Raw genomic sequence first — 26,911 nt, forward strand, 5'->3', positions numbered from 1 at the left:
TAAAATAAGAATTTTTGGTCAAATTAAGAGAAATTGAACTTTCCTGTGGCACCCCTGAATGACCTCATAGCACACTCCATAATATCTAGAGCAGTGTTTCACAGCCAGGGGTATGCGCACCCCAAGGGGTACGTGAAGACATAGCAGGGAGTATTTGGAAACATTTGAAAATGTATTTCCAAGATTAATAACCTGTGGCACAGCCACACCAAAATCACAATTGCTGCGTGTCAACTTCAAGCTCAGATGACTGATGAAAAGAAAGTGTAACTGATAATTATTCTTGTTCAGTGTTTTGTTCCTAATATTTCAAGATGACGATCCGGTTTAAAGTGGACTTATTCATATTGTATTGTATTGTATAAAGAAGCTCCATTTTTGTGGTACATATTATCAGTTACATAGTATATAATAAAGGTAGTTTTATTCTTATTTTTAGTTTTTATTCGTCTACATTACTTATTTATTCATCCATCCATCCATCCATCCATCCATCCATCCATCCATTATCTGAACAGCTTATCCTTATGAGGGTCACAGGTGTTACTGGAGCCTATCCCAGCTGTCTTTGGGCAGTAGGTGGGGTACATCCTGAACCGGTTTCATTTGGTTTTATTTTTAATTCGAGTTTAAAGAAGAAGAAGATTTACAGCAGAAAAAATAAACGTTCGAATTAAGGAAAAAAAAAAGATTTTCATTTAATAAGAAGTTCGGCTAAGTTCTACTTTTGGTGAAGAATCAACACGTATGAGTTAGAGCTTACTCGTGGTATGACAAAAGGTTTCGGGGTACACAAGCCACATTATACTAATTTTGCAGTTTGAAAAACGTTGTGTACCCATTTTACACACTAGAAAAAAAACAATAACAAATAAGCAGTACGATTGTATTGTGTGTTTTTGTAGATACTTAATCTTGTTTTATAGTTAAAAAACAAACAAACAAAAAATCATTATCAGCCACAGGAAGTAGAATCGCGACCAACCGGAAGCAGCTCTCTGCCAATCACATTGTGCAAAGCGTCCTAAGCTGACGTCAGCCCCGGTACCGATGAACAACCGGTAGCTTTGAGAAGAACCTTGTGCTCTCTTTTGTTTGTAACTTTTCCGTGAAACCACCTTCCACTCAGCCTGTGCGAGCATCATGCCTTTCGATGTCAGGAGGTGAGTACTTGACTTTACTATTTCTCTATTTTGTTTCGGATGTGAGGCTTCTAGCTAGCATCCCTGCAGCTCCACGAAGGAGCCAGTCCAAGTTGCTCCCGTGGTCACATCTGGCATGAATAGGCTTATTGTGACATTGTTTGCTTGCTTCGTAGATGCCTTAAATTTGTTTTCTAACACCGCCCTTATGTTCATCAGGCGTGGAAAAAATGATTTTATTAGCCCCAGGGCTCGCCGTCTAACTCTGTTCGCCACAGCTGCATATTTAGCGTGCGTCAGTGATGCGTTGTGAATCCAATTCACAAAACAAAGTGTAAAAGGCTCAGAGAACATATTAATGGTTTTACAGCAACGAAGAGTCAATTTGTTGACATTGCAGAGCCCCTAACTTGATACCCTAGAGCCAGACTTAATGGTCACTCCTACAGGGCTGTTGAAACGGTCACTAATGCACACCCTCAATTAAAACAAAGTACAGGATGTTGACACTAAACTAGCAATGTGGTCACTAGTGGGGAGCATCAGAAATGTGTTCCGTCAAGAAATTCTATTCAATCCTCAGGTGTGACTCACTTTTTTGGTTTATGAAGAGGGACAAATTATGGAAATATTTACTAAAACATAATTAAAGCACGTGAAAGCCAAAAGGTAAGCAGAGCTGCTATGTTAGCATAGATTAGTATTAGCTAGCAATGTTATCGTGTCAGCTTCTGCTGATAACCGATGAAAGATTGTAACGTGACTTCCGTTTTCTGCAGCGGAGTAAGACCACCCCTATCAACAAATACATTGAAATGCTACTAGTTATAATAAAATGATAAATATGAACATAGAAAACGCAACATATACTCCTGGCCTTAATATTTCTGAAATTACGTGCCCCGGCATTTTATGTATTGTAGACAGAGACTGTACTGCTTTGGTATAGCGTTTTCTGCAAATGAGCATTTTCGGTGCGCTGCTGAAAGAGCAACTTTACACATTACACTACATTGCAATGTCCACAAAAACAATGGCGGTAATTGTTTTGCCTATTTTAAATTGGCCAAAAAAAGTCTCATGTGCCACACCACAACACTCAGTGACAAGTGTAATTTAGTGGCTTGGTCATAAAATGCTGCCTCTATGAGTGATTATGCAATCAAATATCTACAGTATGGTTGCTTGCTTATGGGAGGACGCGGTTAAATTAGTCAACGGTAGCAGATCTGCATTGAGGTTTGTTGGATCTGAAGATTAGCATTAGCATGCAGCGTTAGCGTTTGATTGTTCAGGGATGTTATCAGCATGGTGGTGGTGTGTGTTTGGCATAGTGTCTATTTGAACTGTTGCCTCCATCCGTTAAATTGTTTTCAATATTGTTTATGGCTGAACGAAATGGACAAAAGTCCAAATCTCAATTTTCATGTCAATAATAAAAAATCTCATTTACTGTCATTTTTCAAAGTCGTTCAACCCTAAGTGAAACCTAAGCTTTTTTATCAAAAATCAAAAGCATGCCAAAGTGCAGTTTTATTATTACTCACTGCTAGTCATCAACCTTAACATAAAGTCACAAATGATAAAATAGAATCAAACATTTGATTTACTTTTACTTACTAACTCTGCTTAAACAATAAATATAACAATATAGCGGCTATGTCCTTATTATTGTAAATATCATTGCAGTTCCTGTCCTTCTCACAATAGGTGAACTGTAAAACCTCACAGTACAACAATCTGTTGAGTGTTGTTTAGGTTGTGACAGAGTAGTTGTGTAATGGGGGTTATCAGCTGGTCAAATCCTGTTTAGAGTTGCGCAGACTCAAACAAAACTTGCATTGCAACACTGGACCAGAAATGTGTTGACCAATTAATTAGCATCAGTTTCAGTAGTGTGTGTCATGCCTCACTCAATTGCGCCATTGGTTGAAGCTTTCCCAGAACGTGCCGCACAGGATGTCCGATCACACAAGCCTCATCCAACGTGCGCTTTATCATCGTGTACACACGTTAATGACATCATTTAATAACATGCCATCACGGGAGTTTTGGTTCTTGTGTTAAAGCGTCCCACCTGTACTACATTTGCTGTACGTGCTCCATTCGCATTCGTGCTAAGGCGCACTTTACATGGCAAAGGCTTAAATACTGTCGCTTCGAACATTTATTTAGATGACAACGGCACTATGGGTTTTGTGAGTGTAATATACTGTCTGACAAAAGAAAGTGTTGGCCCTTGTGTGTACTTAGCTCAAAGCTCACCTAATGTTTTGAATTAAATGGGAAGTCAACCCCCAAATTTTCTTTACAACTATATGTTCTATGCAGGCACACTAGTCGAAACATAGCATTCTGATTAATATTGCGTTTGTGGAACATCAGTTACACAGTAAAATCCACCATTTTTTGTCCATCTCAGGGGGCAGCCATTTTGTCGCTTGCTGCCAACTGAAAATGACATCACAGTTGTCATCACAGGGCTCAGTTAATGACCAATCGTGACTCAGCTTCAGAAAAGAGGTGAAGAGTAGGCTTGCGAGCGAAGCGAATGTTGGAATCACCAACTTTTCTGACGAAAAGCAGATGGTTGCCTGTGTTATTAGCGACTCTTAGCGATGCTTTGCGACAATTAGCGAATGTTTAACAAAAAGCGTTATTACTTACAGGGTGGTGCAGTCCTGCCTCGTTTTCATATTTCTATTTCACCATCTGCTTCATCACCTCTCTTTTGCTTATTACTGTACTTGAACTCGTCCAAACGTGTTGTAAAGAAATCGGGTACTCTTCAAAAAAGCCAGCCAACGTTTCTTTGTCGGCCGATGTTCAAGGATAGCTTGAACTCTTTTTTTTTCCCCACACCATCATCTGAGGTTTAAGGAAGAGGAGTCTCCTGCAAGTTCAGAAGCAACAGGGGAGTATGCACATATATTCTGAAACTGACATGACTTCTTCCTCGCCCGGGACCTCGGCATAAACGTCCACGACATCTTCAAAACCCCGAGCTGTCTTTGTGTTCTTCTTTGTCTAATCAAAAAGAACGTTGACGACACACCTTAGAACAGTTTACAAAGGCTAACGAGGGTGTAACCGCTGCCTACGTTTACATTCAGCCAATAAACCGTTTAAAACCCAAATATTGGCAGTATTTGGGTTTTTAAAGCCATGAAAATGTGCGCAATAACCCGAATATGCCCTTATTCGGATTTTTAAAATTCCGAATATCATGCCTGGGTTCCTCCCCTTCCACCCCGAATATTCGTGGATGTATACGGTGCTCGGAATATCCCGCTTGCACGGGACACTCTGTGCATGCTCAACCGCAAGGAATCTTCGTCTTTGTAGTACAGAAAGTGCTTGTATGTGCGCTGTTTGGCGCTCAACCCACCGGAAAGACACGTTTAGTGATAAATGGCGAAAGCTAGAGTAAGTAAGACACCACAATTTTAAAGCGAGGAAGAAACTGTCTGCTTCATTCGCGTGGTGAGTGACATGAGTATAATGTGTTTTATTGACGCAAGCAAGTAACAAGCGGAGATGACTTCTAATTGTGTCATGATGTCCGTGCGTCGCCATTTCAGTCGGGTTATTTAAATGTGGGGGGTAACTCTTCCCGCTCAAGCCATGTAAGCCATTTTGACCTTAACCCAAATATATACTGGATGCAAACGTAGTCACTGTTAGCCAAACAATAGATTCATGTTCAAAATTTCCTTACGACAAGAAAAATGGTTTGCGACAAGGAAAACTACACGCTCACACGTTTGCGATGTTTTCCGAGGCCTGACGAAACCCAAATTTCGCTACCCTCGCAAGCCTTCGCTGCTCAGTGAGATACAACCTTACGCAATTGCAATGTCGATTTGAATTTGATTAATAGTTCAGGACTATTTTTGATGATGCATCATATACTATCAAGTCCAAGGCAAATTTGTCGCCTAAGCTCCAGACGTGAGGGGAGAAAAAAACTTTTTACAGGACTTGTGAACAACTGACTCATACTGACTCATTTGCCTCGTATGAAGCATTTAGTAAGGTTCCTTCTTTAAAAAGCAACGCCGAGTTGTCATTTGTTGGGGTCAGCAGAGAGTGGACGGTACACAATGTCCTCACTAATCACCAACACAACTGAGGCGCTGCACACGAGAGCGAGCGGAGAGAAGTGACGGAACGAGGCAGACGTGCTGACTGCAATTCAGGAAATTACAAGCCTCAAGGACGGCCTCTCCGAGTCAGCGTTAATATTCATGATTACATCGTGTCCTCAGGAGAGGAAATGAAGGAACGTATCAAATGTTTGATCTCCCTGACGTGTGTACCCAACACACACAATGTTCAATGCATCTTTATTGTCATCGTGAGAAATTCAGACACACAAATGCATAAAAAAAGAAAGGGGTGGATGGGGGGGTGGGGAATGTGCTCAACATAGTGATCGTTTTGTCATCAGCCGAAAAGTACGTTGTAAGCGGATGTAGTGCGATAACACACAAAACAAAGCCGGTCACCTTAATCTCATTTCTCAATGAATTTTTGACTTTCCTTATTTTCTTTGCCCAATGAATTACGTCTGTAGTTGGCGTTATGAACCCACGATCAGACCTTTTATGGAATGAGTGACATCTGACATTGTTGCCAAAAATGTGAAATTACAACATCAGCGCCTTGTCACATGGCACGTGACTCATGTTGAAAATGGACACACACGATGAACGCTGTTGTGTCACGTCTATTCATCAGTTTGTCTAGTTTTTGGATAAATTCTGTTTCCAAGTATAATGAAAAAGATGAATAAACCTGGACACTAATAATAATAATTAATAATAATAATAATAATAATAAGTCTTGAGAATTCCCCGTGAAACTTTTAGATATTGTTCAAGTAGGTCATCATTTTAAGAATGAAAAGACGCGTTCGTGCAAAGCAGTACAGTTTAATTAACCACGGTACAGACCAAATAAGGTGACTGGCCTGCAGGCTTGTATTATTAGTGTGACGTCAGTTCATACCAGCGAGATGGCATGTAATTAAACAATTAAATTGAAATGGCAACCCAAACCGGTGCCAAGAAAAATGGCTTTAAATCCTCCTTCCATTGTAATCCACAATATTCTTTTCAGTCATTAAAATTTTCCTGTTTGTTGTCTTCCTATATTAATTTATTCTGTTCTAACTCAAAAAAGGTGGCCAGTTCTCGGTCAACCAATAAACATGAAGCGGTATGTTGAGCTCCATACTCTGGGCCGTGAAAAGCATTTTTTTTTTTTTTTAAGTATATTGAATTTTAGACTCTTTTGAACATATATAATCAATTCAACACAAGACCTGATGTAAAATAAAAGGGAGAAAAAAATGTTCCAACAGGAGTAGGTAGAAGCTAATAACTGATCGGACCTACCGCTAATTTTGACTACAGATTATTTTTGGATCAGATCATTTGGTACCTTTTGTAATGGAAATACCCCCCAAAATTTGCGTAATGTACTATAATGAATTGAATGTTGGTGGAAATGAGGCTCAACAAGCAACCATTGAGAGGGTACACACAAAAACAGCCAAGGTATTTTTTTGTGTTCTGTTTACTGTTTGTATACCTATGGGAACAACAAGATAAAACTTCCTTGATCAATTGGAGAGAAAATTCGATTTGTTATTTTCAAACAGATGGGAGAATCTTTTCCTAATGTTCTAAACTGTTGTACTGCGCAAAATGATGGTGCACAAAGAAATTTCCATTGCGAGGATGTTGCTCAAGTTCACATAACTAAAGTTTTGTTCTTCTTCAGACTGAAAAGTAGTTGAGATTGAATCAGCAGTGCCTCTGGAGGTTGCAGCCAATAATGCATTGCATTGCACCCCGATATTGTCAAAGTAAAAGTGCAATTATTAATCGACAATTGTTCGATTATCAAGTTAATTGATAAATCATTCAGATATCTTTTTTTAATTGAAAATAGTACAAATGCTCGAACAATTTCAGCTTCTCAACAGTAAATACTCTTCGATTTCTGTTGTCCTCTATGATAGCAGACTGATTATCTTTGTTTTGAATCAAAATAAAACATTTGCTTTTATTAAAGCAAATAATTAAAGCAATTATCAGCATTTTTGCCAATTTTCTGATACATTACGGACCAAACCAGTGACTGAATTTGAATCCATTTATGTTTGTGCGTTTTCAGCACTGTCAATTTAAAATAATGTCATGCTTTTCAATAAAGGGATGGAAATCAAATCATGTTATTCTAAATCTGATTAATCGACAAAACAATTGACAGATTAATCGATCATTAAATCATTTGTTAGTAGCAGCCCTACTTCAAAGCACGATTACTCAAATCCTCTCAATTGACTGAATTCCGAACAACAGATTGATCGATTATCATGCTCATCCCAACTGACTTTTTTTTTTGGCATCGTTTAAGTTGTGAGAGTCCGGAATTCAATTCAGGAATTGTAAAATGATTCCTGGAGTATTCTTCCCCTTATTGAGTGAGCCCACGCAGTCCTCTCAGCTGACCTGAGTACGGGAAGTTCTCAGTGCAAGTGGCCTCAGTGAGAGGCTGAACCTCATTTGGACCCGGCAAACGTAGAAAGAAAAAGGGAATAAAAAACAAAGTGAAGTAGCAGAGTCCGGGCTGGACAGGAAGCACCGCCCTCCCACTTCCTCCCCCACCCTGCATTGCCTCAGCCGTCATGATTACACTGGCAGCTCTCGGTGGAAGAAATGTCAACAGATGTGACTGTTTTGGGCCGAGAGGAGGAAGGAGTGCATGAGGTTGTGTGCTGTCAGCGGTGCAGTTTGGCTTGAAAAATGTATCACAGCCCAAAAAGGACGTGCGTGAGCTCATGAACTGAAATAGTTCTGATGTTAAATCACATATTTTCCCTCCTCTTCACTCCTCGAGTAGGCTTAAATAACATTACCAGAGGAGTCACTGTATAATGATGATGATCAGTTGGGCAATAATTCATTTTTTTGTCCTTCTATGTGGTATTGGTCCACTTTACTGTAGGGGTGGATAATTACGTAAGTCCTGTGTAAGTCCATCATCGATAGGGACGTAACGATTCATTCGATTGTCGGATTTCAGTTCCCAATTTCGATTGGATTTTTTGGTTGGCCGCTAGTGAAAGTTGTTCGACGATTGTAGATGGAAACGCAAATTTTGTTGTATCAACCTGACATTGCGAATCGTTTCTTTTATTTTTTTAAATCGATGCATATATTAAGCAGTTTAAATCGATTTAAAATGATTTTCAATTGATCTTTACATCCCTAGTAATGGAGTTAAAGTAATCCTAACTAAACAAACAAGAAAACAATCAAAATACTAGCTGTCGCATTTAGGCAAGTCATTTCCCTTTTCCAGCCGCTCAGATATTATGTTTTGTAGATGAATTGCCTTTTCAATGCGTTCTATCACTGGGACTATATCCTGATGCTGTCGCTGGTTTGGTCAAAGTATCATGATCTTATCGTGACTTTGTTTTTGTTGGTCTTGTGCTTTCTTGTGCAAATGTTATGTGTCAAGGAGCTAGGTTGAGGTCGGGTCAGAAATGTAGTGCAAACAGCTGGGTGTGTGATGCGGCAGGCTGTCTGGGCCTGTACAAGTAATGGCGGCGTTCCAGTGCTAACATTCCAGCACTCCTCCGTAATATCGCACAGCCCGACGAGTACATAACGTTCTTCCTTTCTCAGCACGTTGTGTTTACCTTTTCGGTCTTTTTTTTTTTCTCTCACCCCTCTTGTCACCTCTTTTCCCTCTGTTTCTTCTCAGGTTCGATATCTACAGGAAAGTGCCCAAAGATCTCACCCAGCCCACATACACAGGCGCTTTCAGTGAGTGCAACCCATCAAGTTGGTTTAATTATGCTTTTGGTTAAATGCTCTTTTTTGGCAAAACCGTCTACTGGAAAGGCGTCAACCAATGGGTTTGTTGTTCATTCGTATGTATGCTTATTGCCTTCAAATGAAATTCAGGCTTCAGGATATAACCACTTTGCGTAGAAAACTGGCAAACAGTGTCTCTGTGGACACACTGCAACGCCGGTTGAAGCCTGAAAAGGCAAATATTTGCAAATGTGGAAGCAATTGGAAAATGACACTTATGTAGAACATGAATCCTAAAGGCATATTTATGTCTTTTCACAGTCCAGCCATTTAATCCCAGGAATGTATTTATATTTGTTTTCAATTTTTTTCAAACGTGAGGGTGAAAGAGGGTCTGCAAATGCCTGGTACTGAATGAGTTAAAAACAAAACATGAGTGGATTAAAGTAAAATCAATAGTATGTTAAATGTGATTTCACTAGCAACTGGACAGAGGTCAAAGCAGGGTTCAACAAAAATGACGAGAGTTAATGGGGAAAAAAAAGGCCATTCACAAATGTTTAATCGTCAACACCTCAATGGTATTGTTCTCCAGCAAAATGTACATGCATGTACTACAAGGATAACCTCAACCCAACCAACGATAACTTCAACTTTTGTCTCTGAGAGGACAAGGAGTGACATTGCCAACTACTTGTCTGACATTCATACTTTTTTGCTGTTTTTGTTTTCACCCCCGGCTAATCCCTCGGCAGGTTTGAAAACTCGGATTGTTTTGACTTTGTCCCCAAACCTGTAAAAATCCAGCGTAATTTTTTTGCTTCTTTTACGAGCTTGTGGTGTGACTGTAGCCTTAAGATAGGTGTCCCAGTGTGTGTGTGTGTGTTTATATTTTTGCGTGTGTTTACATTTGTTTATCAGAACCAGTTCTGTAATCTTATTAAAGAGCAGTAATTAAAGCACAATGAGTTCCTCTGACATCCACTGTAATTCAAGTCCCTTCAAGCCCATAATCATCGTTGACTGAATGCATGTGCAGTTGTACCTGTTTGGTGAACTAGTATTACAACCACGTTGATGGCCGCAGGCACTTGGGATCTCAAATACTTAACCTCCCACGCCTTGTGTTTGTCACCAGTAAGTCATCATCTAATCATTTCAAATTTTCACCACTTCAGAACATCCCATGAAAGACTTTGGGCCCCTCAGTCATCGTCTCGCATCAGTCACCCGATGAAAGCGCCTTGTAGAACAAAAGGCCAGTCTCCGCAGACTAAATGACATAATGTTGAAGCGTTACTGATTACAAACGCCTTCCTGGACGATTGGGGGAGCGAGGTTGCTAAAGATGTCCGTTTCCCACTTAAGAGGAAAAGGATGCAAGTAGTTCCTCGGCCCAGTCAGTCACCACCCTTCCTGTCGCCATCTACTGTCTGGTCGAAAAGGCCGCCGGCTAGTTGTGGATATTGGGTCCGCTGGCCTCGGAGAGAACTAGAAAGGGACCCCCTTGGCATCACAAAAGGCCAAATATTTGAACCCCGGCACGGTAGTTGGTCTGTTTCAACGCCACATTCCTTTGGGGTATGGTATTTGCATTGAACAATGCATCCGTTTTTAACCACGGCGGTGTTTTTTCCGGAGCCCCTCCAGTGTCATGCGTAATATTTGTTGGGGCCCGCCTGGGCTGATCGAAAACTCTCATTGTTCTCGTTTGGTGTTTAAAGTGGGCCACAGGCGGGCTAAGTGTAGAAAGGTGCGTCTGTTTACAGAAGCGCACAGCATGGCGTCAGACTCCGTGGGACCTTGGTAATGTACATTTGCACCCTCTGTGATCCCACGCTAGGAAGGATGAGCTCATGTTATGTTGCTCTACTTGTCACTCTTTCCTACTGTACTTTTCTGCCCCCCTCCCCTGGAAGTAACCTCAGGAAGTAAAACTCTTGGAGCCTTGGCTTCAAGCTGAATTGCTGACTGGTGTGTCGTTGCCACACCGTTGCTTGGCAGTTGAACATTACCCAAAGTAGATCCTCCAACGGCCGCAAGTTTGACTGTGACGCCCTGCCAACCGCAAGGTCTTGTGACTGTGATCCTCGGAGACGGTTGCCACGTAAACACGCTTCACCTGCTCGGCAAGAGCGTTCCAGCCGAGGCTCCTCACCGCAGCGGTCTGACCTCTATGGTGAGAACCGGTTGCGTAAGTGCGTCAGGTCCTTCCCCTTTTTTTTTTTTTTTTTTTTTGTATTTTGTACCAGCACTTAGATTAGATTCGTTTTAATTATTAAATGAATGGGCCTGGCTGCTTTATATTTTAAACACACACTTTTGTTTGAGGTTTTTCCAAGAGTAAAAAAATAGAATTACAAAAAAACATCTATCATAAAACCTTTACCTCGACAGTCAATTCAAATGAACCATTTAACATTCATAATTACCATACAAGTGGAAAAATAGGTTAACCTCTGTAGTACAGTAGAATGTAAAAAAAATGATACAACCTAATTTTAAGGCATAATGCAAAAGTGGCCTCTTTTCTAAGGCTTGGTTTATACATTTCAGTGTAATACCAATATCCATTTTTTAAAAACTTTTTCCACACATTAAAAAATGCTGGGTTGTTCTCCCAGCCCCCTCAATGGTTAGCTGTGGCTTTTCAGTAGATAGGCTTACTTTTACTCAAGGTTGGGTTCATTATTTGATAGATAGACCAATATGTTTTTTCAGGGCTGATACCAATGCCAATTAGTAGTCAGATAACCGATATTTTGAGCCCATGTTCATTTAAAGTAAAATTTGCATAATCTTTTTTTTTTTTTTTTTTTTTTATGACACATTTTTGAAAATCTTTGTTGCAAAATTCTAACAAAGTTCAAGGTGCTCCCAGGGTCATCAGCTTGTCTTCAAAAGTTGAATGAAAACGTAAATAATCGCTCCATATCATTTTCTTCACTAAATAAAGTTCTCCAAAATTTCAAAACCACAGATATGTTAAAGTTTCACTTATCTTTGTTTTGATTTCAAACAAAAACAAAAAGTGCAGTGTTGCTAGGGTCAGTAGAATCTCTTAAAGTTAAAATTTAAATCAATAGTTCCTTGAAGTTAACAGTTTTAAATTGATTAATTATCAGGCGTCAAATTTTGGGAAAAGGCTGATGCCGATGTTCGTCAAAAAGCCAAATAAAAAGCCGATAATCGGTCTATCCCTACCACAGTATGTGGACATAGCAGATTGATTTGGGTTGACGTAATACCGGGTCAAAAATGTGCCAAGTGGTATCCGGTCCTGTTATCGTTTCCATAGCCAAATTTTGCATTTTCCTTTTTTTCGATAATGTTGAAAAAGCCAACTCTTTCCAAGTGTCTAAACTATGCAGAGCAAGTTTGAGGCCAAATTTGCATATAGTCTTTAGTTGCATTGGGATGGCACACCTGGCAATTGGATACATAAATGCCCCTGGCCGCTATTTGTGTCATTATGTTCTCACCTCCAAAGTTTTGTGGAAAATTCATATAGTTGTGAGTCACGAGTGTTTACTTTTTGTCAGGAAATGTAAAGATGGGCGTTTTGCCGGACCATATGAGCTCACCTCCTCCTTGCCGCTGTGGTGTACTGACATTTAATGTGTCATTAGTGTAGGAGGGTGCCTAAAAAGAGTGTAACAGCAAGCCCGAGCAGCATCATTAGAGCTGCTATTTAGCGAGAATATTTACAGCCTCTGTGATTTCATCAATGTCAGCGCCGCGGCTCATCCTCGTCTCCTTCGTGGAGCACACTGGCACATTTGGTTTGCATCATCTCTTCAAAATAGTGATGTCATTTGAGATTGATATTGGAGAAGTGCCATATGTCATGTAGTGTGTGTGTGCGCGCGTGCATGCGTGTGTGTGTGTGTGAGTGTGAAGCAAAGATATTCGTTTACACTCTGCTCCCCTCTGCCCGCAGTTTCCATCCTCTGCTGCGTCGTCATACTCTTCCTCTTCCTCTCGGAGCTGACGGGATTTATAGCCACTGAAATGTAGGTAGCGCGGCCTAGGTTTTTCGTAAGTATTTGCTGTAACATCCCTCCAACACGCCGGCCACTTTGTTGCTACACTCGTACAAACCTGCACTCCAGAATGCACAAGCGTAACGTCATTGCTGGTGTCACTGAGTGCGTTTTGATGCCTTGTGTCGTCAGAGCAAATGAGAGGAGTGCGTTTTGTCACAGGAAATTGGCTTCGCTGTGCTCCGGGGCGATGTGTAATTAGGCAAGCCATGAAGCAGGGTGTGACAAACAACACGGATATTACACTGGCGGGGATACCCAAATCCTCACAATATGAGTCGACAACAACCGCCAGTGGATGGATGGATACAATGCTATTCTGGATGTCAAAATCATATAACGCCATATCAAAAAAAAATGCGGACACCCAATAATCTCTTGATAAAAATAAATCGGTTAGAAATAATGCAAATGGAGGCCAACTGTAGCCTTAATAGAACCTTTATTTCAGGGGGAGTCAACCCCAATTTTTTCTTTAAAATGTTCTATGCAGCCCCTCTCCTCTAAACACAGAATTCTGATTGATATTGTGTTTGTGTAATATAATTTAAAGCGGAAGTCAACCCAAACATATTTTTTTCAAGAATATGTTCCCAGCAGGGCCATTTGTTGAAACACGGCATTCTGAGTGATTTTGTGTTTGTGGAATATAAGTTAAGCAGCAAAATGCACTCGTTTTTAGCCATCTCTTGGGGCGACCGTTTTGTCTTCTGTCGACGTGGCAATGACATCACAACTGCTCACAACAACCAAACACGACTGACCTGTTTTCTGAATCTGAGCCGTGATCGTCGTTGTGAGCAGTTGTGATGTCATTTTTCAGTCACATTTTGCTGCTTAATTTATATTCCACAAACACAATATTTATCAGAATGCCCTGTTTCAACTACTGGGCTTGCATAGAACATATTCTTGAAAAAAAATTGTTTGCGTTGACTTGGCCTTTAAGTAGTAACATCCACTCGTTTTTTTGTCCGTCTCGGGGGGGCATTTTGTGACTTGCAGTCGACTGAAAATGACATCACAGTTGCTCAGGGCTCAGGTAACAACCAATCACGGCTCACCTGTTTTCTTAAGCTGAGCTGTGATTGGTCGTTACCTGAACCCGGAGCAACTGTGATGTCATTTTCAGTCGACAGCAAGTGGCAAAATGTCCGCCCCCTGCAATGGACAAAAACGGGTGGCTTTTACTGCTTAACTCATATTCCACAAACGCAATTTTAATCAGAATGCCGTGTTTTGACTACTGGAGGAGCATAGAACATATTATTGTAAAGAAAATGTGTTTTGGTTGACTTCCCATTTCACTGTACAGGAAATGCTTGAAAGTACCATTTTAACAGTAGACCACAGCCCATATAAAAAAAACAAAACAAAACAATAAAACATTCAAAAATGAAAAAAAAAAAAAAAAACAAAGGCACAGAGGTGCATCACGTGTCTAGGTTTGGAACATTCTGAAGTCATTCAAGTATAAAAATAATTTGGGTGCTTTTAATAGTAATATAGTACAAAACACAAAGAAATCAAACTTAGATCGCAAGTAAAAACGTGTATGGTGACGCACGAGTCCGACAGCTTGGAATGCAATTCTTCTACTTTACGTAACTTCATTTTTTAATTGGCAATAGAAAACCTGAAGTTGTTTGTTTTAAGTGTACAGTAAGTTAAAACAATGTCCAGAAAGCAACATAAAGGAGGAAAAAAAGCTTTAAAAAAATGTGTCAGGAGGATTGATTTTGGTCTACTTAAATATATAAATAAATGACTACAACTGTCTTGTCCTGTTCTCTTCCTAGTGTAAATGAACTGTATGTGGATGATCCAGATAAAGACAGTGGTGGGAAGATAGAAGTGAGTTTAAACATCAGTTTGCCAAACTTACACTGTGATTGTGAGTATAAACACAATATATATACACTCACACACACAAACACACACACACCATTTCCTATATCTTCCACTCGCGCATGCTGTCTGTTTCACACCATCTATCGCCTCTTTGGCATTCTTGTCTTTGCCATGCCCTTTCATTGAGGCCATTGTTTTGGCATGCCCCCATTTAGTGGCACACATATCTTCATCCGTTTGATGTGTCGCTGCCACGCGGTCAACGTCTGCCTTTGACATCAAATGTCCCTCCCCCCCCGCCCTCCCTCCCTTGGCGGTGTCAGGACGAAGAGCAGTCTCTGTTTATTTTCGCTCCTCATGACTGCCCCGGCAAACTATGCCGCCTGCCACAAATCAACCAAGCAACGAGAAAACCCGAGCACACACGCTCGCAAAATGGCGACTCGAATGAAAGCGAGTGTGAAAAACTGGCTCCAGATTGCTATGAAAGAGGTTTTTGGCATGCTGGAAAACAGCTGTTGACCTTATGACAAAATCGCTCATGACGCGCTAAACAAAAGCCAGCCTGAAATCCTAATGATTATGTTCATGCTATTATTTATTTTTATTTTTATTTTGCGAGAATCAAGCAGTTCAGTCAGCTTGAACTTTGCAAGTCTCTGCCTGAGAGGTTATGTTGTATATTTTCCAGCCTTCTTAAAAGGGCACCAACCATTACAGATGCACTTAAGAAGAGTCACGTCATCATGGAAAGCTCCTTCACTTTTATCTGCTGTTCCGCAGTTACACATCATCTTCCTCCACTGACCTTTATAGCATGTTGCCGGGTCTTGCTGCATGACTGGAAAAGCAGAACCCGCCTGTAATTAACCTCAACATCGTCATCATCATCATCATCATCATCATCATCTCCCCACCCTAGATTCACTTCTTGCAACTTTTAATCTCTTAAAAAGGACAAACACGGCTTCATATCTCAGTGCTGTATTTTGAGATCGACGTTAAAAAAGAAAGCGCAGCAAATGGCCGTCCAACATGCCTTCCACGTCAAGGGTCAGACAGATGGCATGCGAAGATCTTTAGTGGACATCCTACCAACGCTCGCAGTCGAAACATAGCCAGGCGCTGAAAATAGGCCACTGTGAGCGGGCCAACACACATCAGCCCGGCGGGGTGGTACACAAGTAGTGGCCAGTGACAACGGAAAAACACAAACAGAGACGGGCGGGCAGAGCTGTCGATCAGGCTGGGTCTAACATTTCCTCGTCGCTAGCCATATGGGTCAACTTTAGTGTGAGATACCTATAGGGCCGGGCTGTCCAAACTTTGTCCTTTGAAGGCCGCATCGAGAGAACTTGAAGGATGCAAGGGCTACTTTGACATTGGCTGACTTTATTACACACACTAAAAGCTAACAATCAAGCAATTAGGTATAATAGTTGTTTTAGCAGTTCTGTTTTGTTTTTAGTTATTTTTAAAGGGGGAGCCAACCCCAAAATTATTTGTAATAATATATTCTATGCACCTTCACTACTCTAAACATGGCATTCTGTTGAATAGTGCGTTTTATGGAATAGGAGTTAAGCAGCAAAATCCACCCCTTTTTAGCCATCTCAGGCTTTGTTTTAATTCGGTATATTTTATTATTTTTGCATTACTTTTAATAATATTTGTCAGGTGCAAGAAAAAGAAAAAAATCACCCAATTTTTTCTTTTTTCGGTCATACAGTAGTACAGAAATAAATACTAAATATAAATATCTAAAATGAACCCCCCGAAAGATTATGCATGAAATGAACTGAAACGAAAACAAAGGACCGTTGCGCTATAATTATGGTTAGTTTTATGTAGTTTGCAAAATGCAGTTTTGGTTAGTTATAATTTTTAATAGCACTTTTATTTTATTTAAAGTTTTTGTTATTTTGTTTTTTTTCATACGATAATAATCTTGGTCTTCATTAAGTAAAAAAACAAACAAAAACATGCTATATTGGAATGAAATAAAGTCCTGACTTAGCAATAGAAGAAAATTCTTTAAAATATACATTCACCCTAAAGGACACTTAATACACCGCATGCTGCCCAGGTCTGCTTGACTGTACATCAAGCATAATTTGTACCACATTTCATCCAAAAAAATCCCACGTGAACGTTGATTCACTGCTATAAGTTTCTTGTGATAGGATATACAGTACTTCAATACACTGGGCAATGTTGTAAATTGAGTTAGTATTTAACTATAACAAGCAAGCACCTTTAAAGATGTTGCTGCACTCTGACGCTGCGCCACCATTGTATGTTGGTCCATTTCCAGTGGTGGGTTTGGACATCCAAGATGAGATGGGGCGCCATGAGGTCGGCCACATTGACAACTCCATGAAGGTTGCCCTCAACCACGGAGCCGGTTGCCGCTTTGAAGGGGAATTCGCCATCAACAAAGTAACGTCTCGCCGCACACGCATGAACACGATTACGGTGCCCTGCGAAGCACATCTTGTATTCCAAGCGTCTCATGCGTCAGTCTCTCCTGAGGGTTTACAATCATTAACCAAGTAGTTGGACATTTAACACGTTCGCCCATGGAATATTTGTAAATGTGTTAGCGGGCATGATTGTTTCATGGTGGGTTAGGGATCTTGTTTCCGCTCCACTAAGTTATTTGTTAACATCAGCTACATTTTCATGTTACAATATTTGGTTCACCTACACAATGTAATGACCCATCAATTTACGGTACAGAGATGCAGACCAAAATGAGTCGATATTCTCATTGTCATACATTTCAGAATAAAGTTAAAATTAGATTAGTTTCAATTTAAACCTTAACAGATATTAGCTGTTTTTAAAGTCGGTTTTTAAAGACTACAGATGTTTTTTTTTTTTTTTTTTAACTCTTAAAACACATTACAACATAAGACAAATATAATGGAAAATAATAATAATGAATGATTAATCAATCAAAAAAACAATCTGCCTATATTTGCAGGTTTTTGTTTCTGTTGTAAAGTTAAATATTAATGACAAAATGAGTGAAATGTTTTGCACCTAATTCATATTTTCGTTGCTGGGAGCGTTAAGTGGCCAAAAAGAAGTTAATTTTTATATATATATATATATATATATATATATATATATATATATATATATATATATATATATATATATATATATATATATATATATATATATATATATATATATATATATATAAATAAATAAATAAATCGGCCGTATAATCTGTAATCTGAATTGTATTCTGCCAAATATCGTAATTGACATCAGTCTCAAAAAATCCGTTTCAACTGGGTTTCTCATACTGTATTTTGGTTAGCCCCATTCGGTACATGAGATGGACAAAATATTAGGAACTCTTAGTAAATATAACGTGGTTTTAAACCACCGCAAACTGAAAATTAATAAACACATTTTTGTCTCTCTGACGCTGTCAGGCAAAACTGTTTATTGCAGACAGGTGGTCTGACTTTTATTGCTGTCAAGTGTAAATGTGTTGTGGTTTAGTTTAGATGACACACTTAAACTATTGACACTATTTGCATACTGTATTTGTGCATTTGTGATCAGGTGCCAGGAAACTTCCACGTGTCCACACACAGTGCCACAGCTCAGCCCCAAAGTCCTGACATGACTCACACGATCCACAAGCTGGCATTTGGAGAGAAGCTTCAGGTTGGGAATGACACACTGATACAAAATGTAAAAAAAAAAAAAAAAAACTGAAGCATACAACAAATGAAACCTAAAAATGTAACCCATCTCTTTTGTTTGTCCCTCAGGTGCAAAAAGTCCAAGGTGCTTTCAATGCCTTAGGAGGAGCAGACAAGCTGGCATCTAATCGTACGTAATTGCGCACTGCACCTGACTTCATAGCGTGCGATTACACTGCGTGATTCATTGAGATGGAACGCTGGCAAATTGAATCCAAGTCTGATGCAAATTTAATCACAGATGACATCAGGAAGATGGCAAACAACGCTTGTCGTCATAGGACTAAATACAGCTAGCTCCAAATGTGCAATATGTGTACAATGACGGAGCTTCTATATATTTACAAGTATTTTACTTTGTCCAACTACTTTTGAGCCTGCAAATGGAGATTCGCTAGATTACTAAACGGGGGAGGTATTTGGCGATATGGACGGTGGACATGATGCGCTCGGACCGGCTCGGACCGGCCCGACCCGGAAATATACCGGCCGTTTGGGAAACTTCCATAATTCCCCATAGCCACCACGCCCTTGACTACGCCGAATGGAATGCATCCTGAAAGAATGAAGCCATATAGTTTCCAGATAATACTATGAAATAAGTCTGAATGAGATTCCACTTTTGATCTGAAAGATTCAGCACCGGATGGCCTTTTGATGGCACAAAATACACTTTGGAGAATCATGAAGTGTATCAGACATGGTGCTCATTCACGACAATGCTGGAATTGGTTTGTCCTCCTACTTTGTGCGCACGATGAACAAAGTGCTGCTTTGGTGCGGGGTCTCAGCGGTTGAATTTACAAGCGCGGAATCCGCTCGTGTTGTGAGCATATCGACCACCACGCTTGCGGGGATGATTTGAGAAGTTTTGAGAGGACGCACAAAAACCTCCTTCGGGCAATTAAGATCGCCTCCCACTTCGTTAAAAATACTCAACATAGACGTACCTGTTTGTTGAAAATGTTGCCATAAAAATGAAATACATCATTATAGAGGTGTATTTTTCAGCTCTCATGCATTTTTTCAAGCTAAACTAATTAATCAAGCTACACATGTAAAATTAATGAAGCCATTCTTTAAAACTGGAAGTCTAATCCTAAATATAATTTTCATATATATTTTGTTGTTGTTCAACAATATGATGAATTGGAAACTCCAAATACTTCTGGAACAACTGTATAATAAATATAAAATGGCACCAGTGCACCACATCTTTAAAACTTTCTTCACATCCTACTACAACTTTCCAATTTTTAATTTCAAATGTAATTATATACTTTAAAGCAAACCCTAGGCATTGTAATACTATTTTCCCCCAGCTTTTCCCCCCCTTTTTTTTTTTTTTTTGTTCATCCATCCATCCATTATCCAAACCGCTTATCCTTCCGGTATTGTTAATTACCAGTAAAGCTGACATTCCCATTTTAATGACAAATTCTCCAAATGATCATCAAACTTGATGCCAGCTCCATCCGTATAAAATTTCTCTCGACTATGGGTCCTCTAGACATTTTCGTGTGTCCTTAAATTATGTTATGATAGACACAGCCACCCAATTTCATGCCCTGAAATTGGTGTCGGAGACAAAAAAAAAGTTTGGGGGGGTGTTACTGAGTGTGTTTTTTGGACACTTTCACCAAGATAGATTGCAAAAATGAAGTTTTCAGGCGTGTAGAGACAACTAAAAGGGCGATTAATTTGTCAACAAAATAATAACAGTGAGCTCCTGTTTCTTGTGTGGTATAGGTTACAGACCCACCCGCTATAAAAGAAAATCTGTGGTATTGAGACCATATTAAAAAAATAATTTAGTTTGACCCCTTCCGCATACTTTAAACACATTAAACCATACTTAAATGTATTAAAACACTTTTCAACTTTTTAAAACACTTTTGAAAATATCCTTAAGCACCCATTCCAAATAAGAGGGAAGCGTGCTTGCTTCAAGCTGTTTACCTGTCACTCCCAGCTCAAGTTTATGGGAAAAATAGCACATAAACAAAGGGAAATTAAACAGTGTACCAAACTGTTTACCCAAACCATCAATTTTCATCTAATCAAAGTTCTGCTAGCTTAATGCTAACATATATGGGAAACACCATAGGCGGACTTAAGAGCATAGCTATTATGGTCCGTACAAATTGCCAAATAATTGCAACTTTAACACAAACTGAGCACTGACGCATACAAACAGAGCGTATAACAATGCTCACAAGCATATATTCTCTCTGATCTGTGGGAACAATGACTACTGTATAACTGGAGCTCACCTGGGGATCTTCGCTGGCTCTTCCCTTGTAATTATGCAGCATGTCATCCAGTAGACCTCAATGCTGCCCACCATGTTATTGGTACAACATTGTACGTTCACTGAAGGCGTCCAACTCTAAATTCAAACTTGCCTGTGAAAACCCATTGAAAAAAAACGATTTCTTTCAAATCTGCGATATAGCGATGACGCAGATGATTTCAAACACTCAAGGACATTTTACCTGTATGATATGCTCTGTAGAAAAGGCACATTTAAAAGCCTCCTTATTAAAATGACGTAACTAATAAATGTGATGTTTTTTTTTTTTTTTTTTGTCCTTACAGCTCTGGCCTCACATGACTACATCCTGAAGATCGTGCCAACAGTTTATGAAGATCTGTCGGGCAAACAGAGGTTCTCCTACCAGTACACGGTGGCCAACAAGGTGTTGTAGTCCTCCCCCCGTTTTTCCGAAGTTCCGCTTCTTTCATTGATTAGGAAACAATCTTAAGAAAACACATACAGTGAACACCCACAGACTCGCGTTTGATAGATCGGAGAACTCTGCTTTGGGCACAACAAGGCGAGTCTGCGAAAAGTGTCAAAATTGTACCACAGCAGTTACTACTTCTCGTTTGATATTATCGAAACACACTTCCTACATCTGATTTGAATGAAGACTGGTTCTGAAAGAATGGCGAGTGACTAACCGTTATGACTCAGAAAGGCCTCCAGATAAGGATGCAATTACCCGGCATCGGCATTAGATTCCAAAATGTATAACACTGCTGATTAGAGCGCTTCTCCCACATTACGCTAATGTGTACCACACGCTCTTTTTCGCAGGAATACGTTGCGTACAGCCACACGGGCAGGATCATACCGGCCATCTGGTTCCGATACGACCTCAGTCCAATCACAGTCAAGTACACAGAAAGGAGGCAGCCCCTTTACCGCTTCATCACCAGTGTGAGTGAATTTTACTGTGGCTTTAAGACCGGGAAAGTTACCCAAACGTCACTTGATTTACCTTTTGTGTCCGTAAATGGTAATAGCATCCGAGGGAGACAGTGGAGCCTTTACTCGGTGGACAGTGGAACATTCCTTCCTTCTGTGATTCAAATATTTATGTGTAGTTTTTGTATTGTGTACATAAAATGTTCAAATATGAATCCAAATCTAAATATTTGCTATTTCGAGCGTCATGATCAGCTATGCGCTTCTAAAAAAAAAAAATTTAAAAATCAAACCGATTAGATGCAGATTGATGGTGTAATGCGTTTCTGTTCTTTAATCAATTTTCAAGTTGTTTTTAACTAATCATTTATATACCCTGTTCAAATGAAATGTATGTTGTACTTTTATTTATTTTTTTGTTATATCTATTAACGCTGTCCAATGAAGAACATGTGAATGTTTTTTTTTTTTTTTTTTTTTTAAATGAACATAAATTATTTCCCCTCCTGTATTTTCAGTTAAGAGAATTTACGAGAAAATCTGATCCATGTTTTTCATTGGACAGCAACAATATCATTTATTTAAATATTGTGTCTGTGCATTGGAACAAATATATTCATTTTTAAAGAAATTGTGGTTCATTGAAATGGGGCATGTGTAGAATCCCCAAATAATGTGGTTTTTTTTTGTTTGCTTTTATCAAAAAAGCAAAAAAAAAAAAAAAAAAAAAAGGATTTTTGTTCATGTTCTGGCTGTTCGCTATATTTTCATTGCATCGCCAGGATTTTTTCCTGCTGACTGACAACGTGGTCAAGGCTAAATTGGCTGTTTAGATGATGAGTTCCACCCCAATTGGCCCTTTGTGTTGTTTTGGCCTTGTGGTGACTTAAGGCAACTCAAAAGCAGGCCATGACTGTGCTCTCAGTGTACTCGTGAGTCATTCCTTCAGATTGTGAGTCAAGTATCTTGGGTTCTTTGGTTGCGTTCCCTCTTACTGTTGCATGCACCATACACAGCCAGTTTGAAGCATTTCCATGCTGACAGATTGTGTGTCACTCTGTGTTAGGGCTGAACTATTTTGAGGAATAATTTCATTGCAATAAACACTATCAGATTTATTATACAAATGTTTTGGATTTATAGTTTAGTCTTGTGCTAAAGGAACAATAATGCCAACAAATCTTTGACTTTATCACTTTCAACTTTTCATGAAACAATGAGATGTAAATATGGATTGCGCTGCTTTGAGCACAGAACGCATTTAGACCAGTGATGCCAGTAACGCGTTACTCTAAAATGTCCATTTTTACAGTAACGACGAATCTAACGTATTATTTCTCTGTGGAGTAATCTGACTATAGTTACTTTGCCAAATCACCTTTCGTTACTGCAGGGCAGTGGATAATGTTGACAAGGATCTTACAGAACTCTCATTGGCTACATTTACATGGAAACATTTATTCAGATTAAAAGCCTGATCGGAATAAAAATGTTTAATGTACACACCACATTCGGAATATTTTGACCGGATCAAGCCCAGTCCGATCAAGATTTTATTCCGAATGAGAGGGGTGTTTTATGTCGATTGATAATCCGATCAGCGCGCATTGAAACACTTATTCCGAAATTTTGGAACAAACAGTCTTTATCATGCATGTCTGTGACGTCAGCATATGGGTTTCTGTTATTCACGGAAACTAGTAGAAACAGAGCGGGCTAAAGATATGGCGGGCGCAAGACAGAACTGGTAAATTTGAAGCTCCATTAGGAAGTGCTAACTCAGCGTAATACCGCAAACGGGAACAATATACAAAATTACGGCAACCTTTAAAGTGGAAATGGACGGAGCGATGTTTTGTTGACACGTAAATTGCTATGGCTGCTTCTTCTTCTACTACTATTTCTGGTATGTTTGCTCAATCTGTGCATTTCAAAATATTTTTTTCCGATCGAAAGTGTGATGCATGAACACGCAAGCCCTAATCGGATCAACATGTTTAGTGTCCATGAAAACATTGCATCCGATCATAATTTTAATCCGAACTCTGATCGGATTAAAGAAATGTTGTCCATGCAAACATAGCCATAGACACTTAACCTTTTTACTACCAAGTGGTAATGCTGTCAACTACCTGTGACCTGTATGATGTCTCCATATGTAATCATTATATTTACAAACAATGTACATTATAAATGATAAACTTTGCCATGGCAATTTCAACAGTTAAATATGTCAGCTCACTGCCTTTCAAAAAAACATTTGTTAGGTTCGGTTTAGAAACATTTGTACTACTTGATTTGGATTCGATTAATTGTTCAGCTCCACTTTGTGTGCAGATCTGTGCCATCGTTGGAGGGACGTTTACAGTGGCGGGCATTATTGATTCCTGCATATTCACTGCATCGGAGGCCTGGAAGAAGATCCAGATTGGAAAAATATCCTAGGACTGAATCTGAAACTGCCCCATCCCCCACCCCTACGTTATTATTTATAAGTGCAAAGTAGCCTGTTAGCTAAATCCAATCCTGTTTCCTTGTAGAGAATGTATCCTGGTGCCCAGTGAAGGCGCTCAAAGCACAGGATCTAACTTTCAGGCTACTGGCTCTCATTTCGGTTAGCGACGCTGCCCTCAGGCTCGGTGTGTTCTGGTGACATGTGGATCATGCTGACTATCACATGTCTGCTTCCTCCGCCCAACTTAGAGTGAGTCAGGGGTCAGCCAACGGAGCCACAGAAACATAAAAAAAAAAAAAAAAATTACAAATTTCTTTTTGTAATTTTGTCATGTCAAAATTACAAATTTCTTTTTGTAATTTTTTGGGGGGGTGTGAATTTTTTTTTTTTTTTCCCCCAAGCCAAACTCATTGGTACAGAGTATGGCGAGCCGTAGAGTTACTGTAAAATCTGATGTGTGCACGTAGTTTCATCATCATCCTCACGTTTTGTTTAGTGGCTGCCATAAGAAGCAGTCCAGTGTTCACCTGCAATTCACAAGCAATAGCAATCGGAAGTATTTCAGAAAATAATGAGAATAGGCCCCCCCCCCCTCCTCCAAAAAAAAAAAAATCAGACGATAGGTGAATTTCGCAGACGGAATGAAGGGAATGCGACATTTCACAGTATTTAACCCCCCCACCCCCACACACACACACACAGAATTCTCATTTCACCAGATCAATGTCCATTTTCGACCCTTTTACCAGATCATGACTACCATCCAATGTTCTTTTCGTTTTCTTTTTGTTTCAATCCATTTTTGAAAAGATGTCATGACATGTTGTGTATAATGTTATGCTGTATTAGTTTGATGAAATAGTTTTGGGGCTGCACTGGAATGGAAAAAGAAAAACAACACTAAAAGAAGAATATTTGTAGGACTATTACGTATAGTCATATGATTAAAGAACTTGCGATATTTCATATAAGAAATGAACCTATTCATGTCAATTTTAATTCTTATGAAAAAGTCATAGATTTTGTGAGAATAAAGTCCTTATAAATTTGCCGTGTGTTATGACGGAGACTGTGAAGAAATGTGGCGGTTAAAAGTTAAACTTTGGTTAAAGTTTGACAAAGATTGAAAAAAAACGTTTTGGATTTAAGTGTGTCTGTTCTGAGGAAAAAAAACAACAAAAATGGCCTTGTTGATGATCTTAGCAGAAGTGTTTTTTTTTCCATGAGGATATGAAGTCTCCACATCAACATAAAAGCTGCTGGGCTTTAACTGTTTCGGGTCATGTGAGAATTATGACACTCAGCTGTTAAAAATATGATTTTTTTCCATTTCTCTGTGGCCATAATGCTCCTTCATAGTTTGTTTTTTTTGTTTTTTTAAAGCAAACCAAGTATCGTCCTGCTTTTTCCTTTCTGTTGACAGAACACATGTTAGAAAAAAGACTGAGGTCACCCATTGCCCAACTTGTATTAAATTCTTGTGTTTGATAAAGGTGCCAATGAAGTTACTGTCATACAGTCATTGACTGAGATTAAATGATCTGCTATTTATTTTTGACTTTTTTTTTTTTTTTTTTAACTCTCTACTTTTTTTGAGAGAACTCAATTCCAGGTCCAATTCACATTATGGTACTTTTGTAGTCTGGAGTGCAGACAAGATGTTTCATTTCATAATAAAAGCTCTGAAGTGTTGTTTGTCCATTTGCCGTGTTATGTCGGGGGACGCACAATTTAGATTAAAAAGTGACACATTGAAAGCCTATCGGAAACAGGTGTCAAAGTACATAAAATTGAAAACAGGCGAGTTGAAGCTTTACATCTTATTTGGCATGCGTGCACGTGCGTGAGGTGGACCTTGCTCCCTGATACCTCATTTACAGTTCAGGTCGTCATGTGTGATGTCAGCTTGTAAGAGGTTGATAAGCCGTCATCGTGCGTACGTGTGGCGACGATAAGAGCCTCCGAGTGTGACTCAACTGCTTTTTATTCACCCGACATCTTTCAGCCTCAGGTGGCCTCCTACATATTCAAAGCCTCGCCGCCTCCACTAAATGGCAGCTTTGGTTCATATACACCCGCTGTGGAACATGAATCATCACTAAGCTTGTCAATTAACAACGCAATCTTATTTAAGCCGAGGTCAGGACAAATCAAAATACTGTACATCCGGGAAGTATTTCCTTTTTCCTCATTTTGTTCTTTTAAATTATTTTAGATTAAACATGCAGACGGGAAATAGGCGACGCCCAGCTCTGGTTTCTGACTAGCGAATTCTACAAACTTAAAATAAATAAATACCCCCCAACCCTGCTAAACCATGATTTTCTCCTGGTGGAACCATTCTTTTGTTGATTTGAAAGGAGGAAGCCTACAGGTTTTCTCCATTGACTGGTATTTGGAACTGTTCATAATTCCCTTCACCTTAGCTGGAATTTTTCTGCCGCCAATGGCACGTGCTGAAATATGTCACAACAAACATTTCAGAAAAAGAATACTAGAACATCTGAACTTTATTTAGGGTTGGGGGGTATGTGCCCTGATTGGCTGGTGACCACTCTAGGGTGGTCCATCCTCTCACCCAAAATAAGGAGAGAAAGGCTCCAGCTCATGCATGACCCCAAATAGAATGGATGGATATGCACCATTAAT

General features: G+C 39.5%; 1 protein-coding gene across 1 annotated transcript; it reads left to right on the forward strand.

Annotated features, from left to right (window-relative positions):
* The first annotated feature begins 990 nt into the window (after positions 1-990).
* On the forward strand, positions 991-25,954 carry ergic1 (endoplasmic reticulum-golgi intermediate compartment 1). Its single transcript, XM_086024171.1, has 10 exons — positions 991-1,163; positions 8,925-8,986; positions 12,918-12,990; positions 14,820-14,914; positions 17,186-17,310; positions 18,454-18,558; positions 18,666-18,726; positions 21,195-21,295; positions 21,697-21,819; positions 24,145-25,954. Exons 1-10 carry the CDS (start codon positions 1,144-1,146, stop codon positions 24,250-24,252), a joined length of 873 nt encoding a protein of 290 aa, XP_085880297.1. The 5' UTR covers positions 991-1,143; the 3' UTR covers positions 24,253-25,954.
* The last annotated feature ends 957 nt before the right edge of the window (positions 25,955-26,911 follow it).

Source organism: Filicampus tigris, chromosome 2 (assembly GCF_054856515.1).
Source record: "Filicampus tigris isolate MCC_2025a chromosome 2, RoL_Ftig_1.0, whole genome shotgun sequence".
Taxonomy (NCBI): domain Eukaryota; kingdom Metazoa; phylum Chordata; class Actinopteri; order Syngnathiformes; family Syngnathidae; genus Filicampus; species Filicampus tigris.

Coding starts and splice junctions, on each gene's coding strand:
- ergic1 (XM_086024171.1), top strand. CDS start 1,144: ATGCCTTTCGATGTCAGGAG. Junction 1,164..8,924: donor ATGCCTTTCGATGTCAGGAG/GTGAGTACTTGA, acceptor GTTTCTTCTCAG/GTTCGATATCTACAGGAAAG. Junction 14,915..17,185: donor GCCAAACTTACACTGTGATT/GTGAGTATAAAC, acceptor GTCCATTTCCAG/TGGTGGGTTTGGACATCCAA.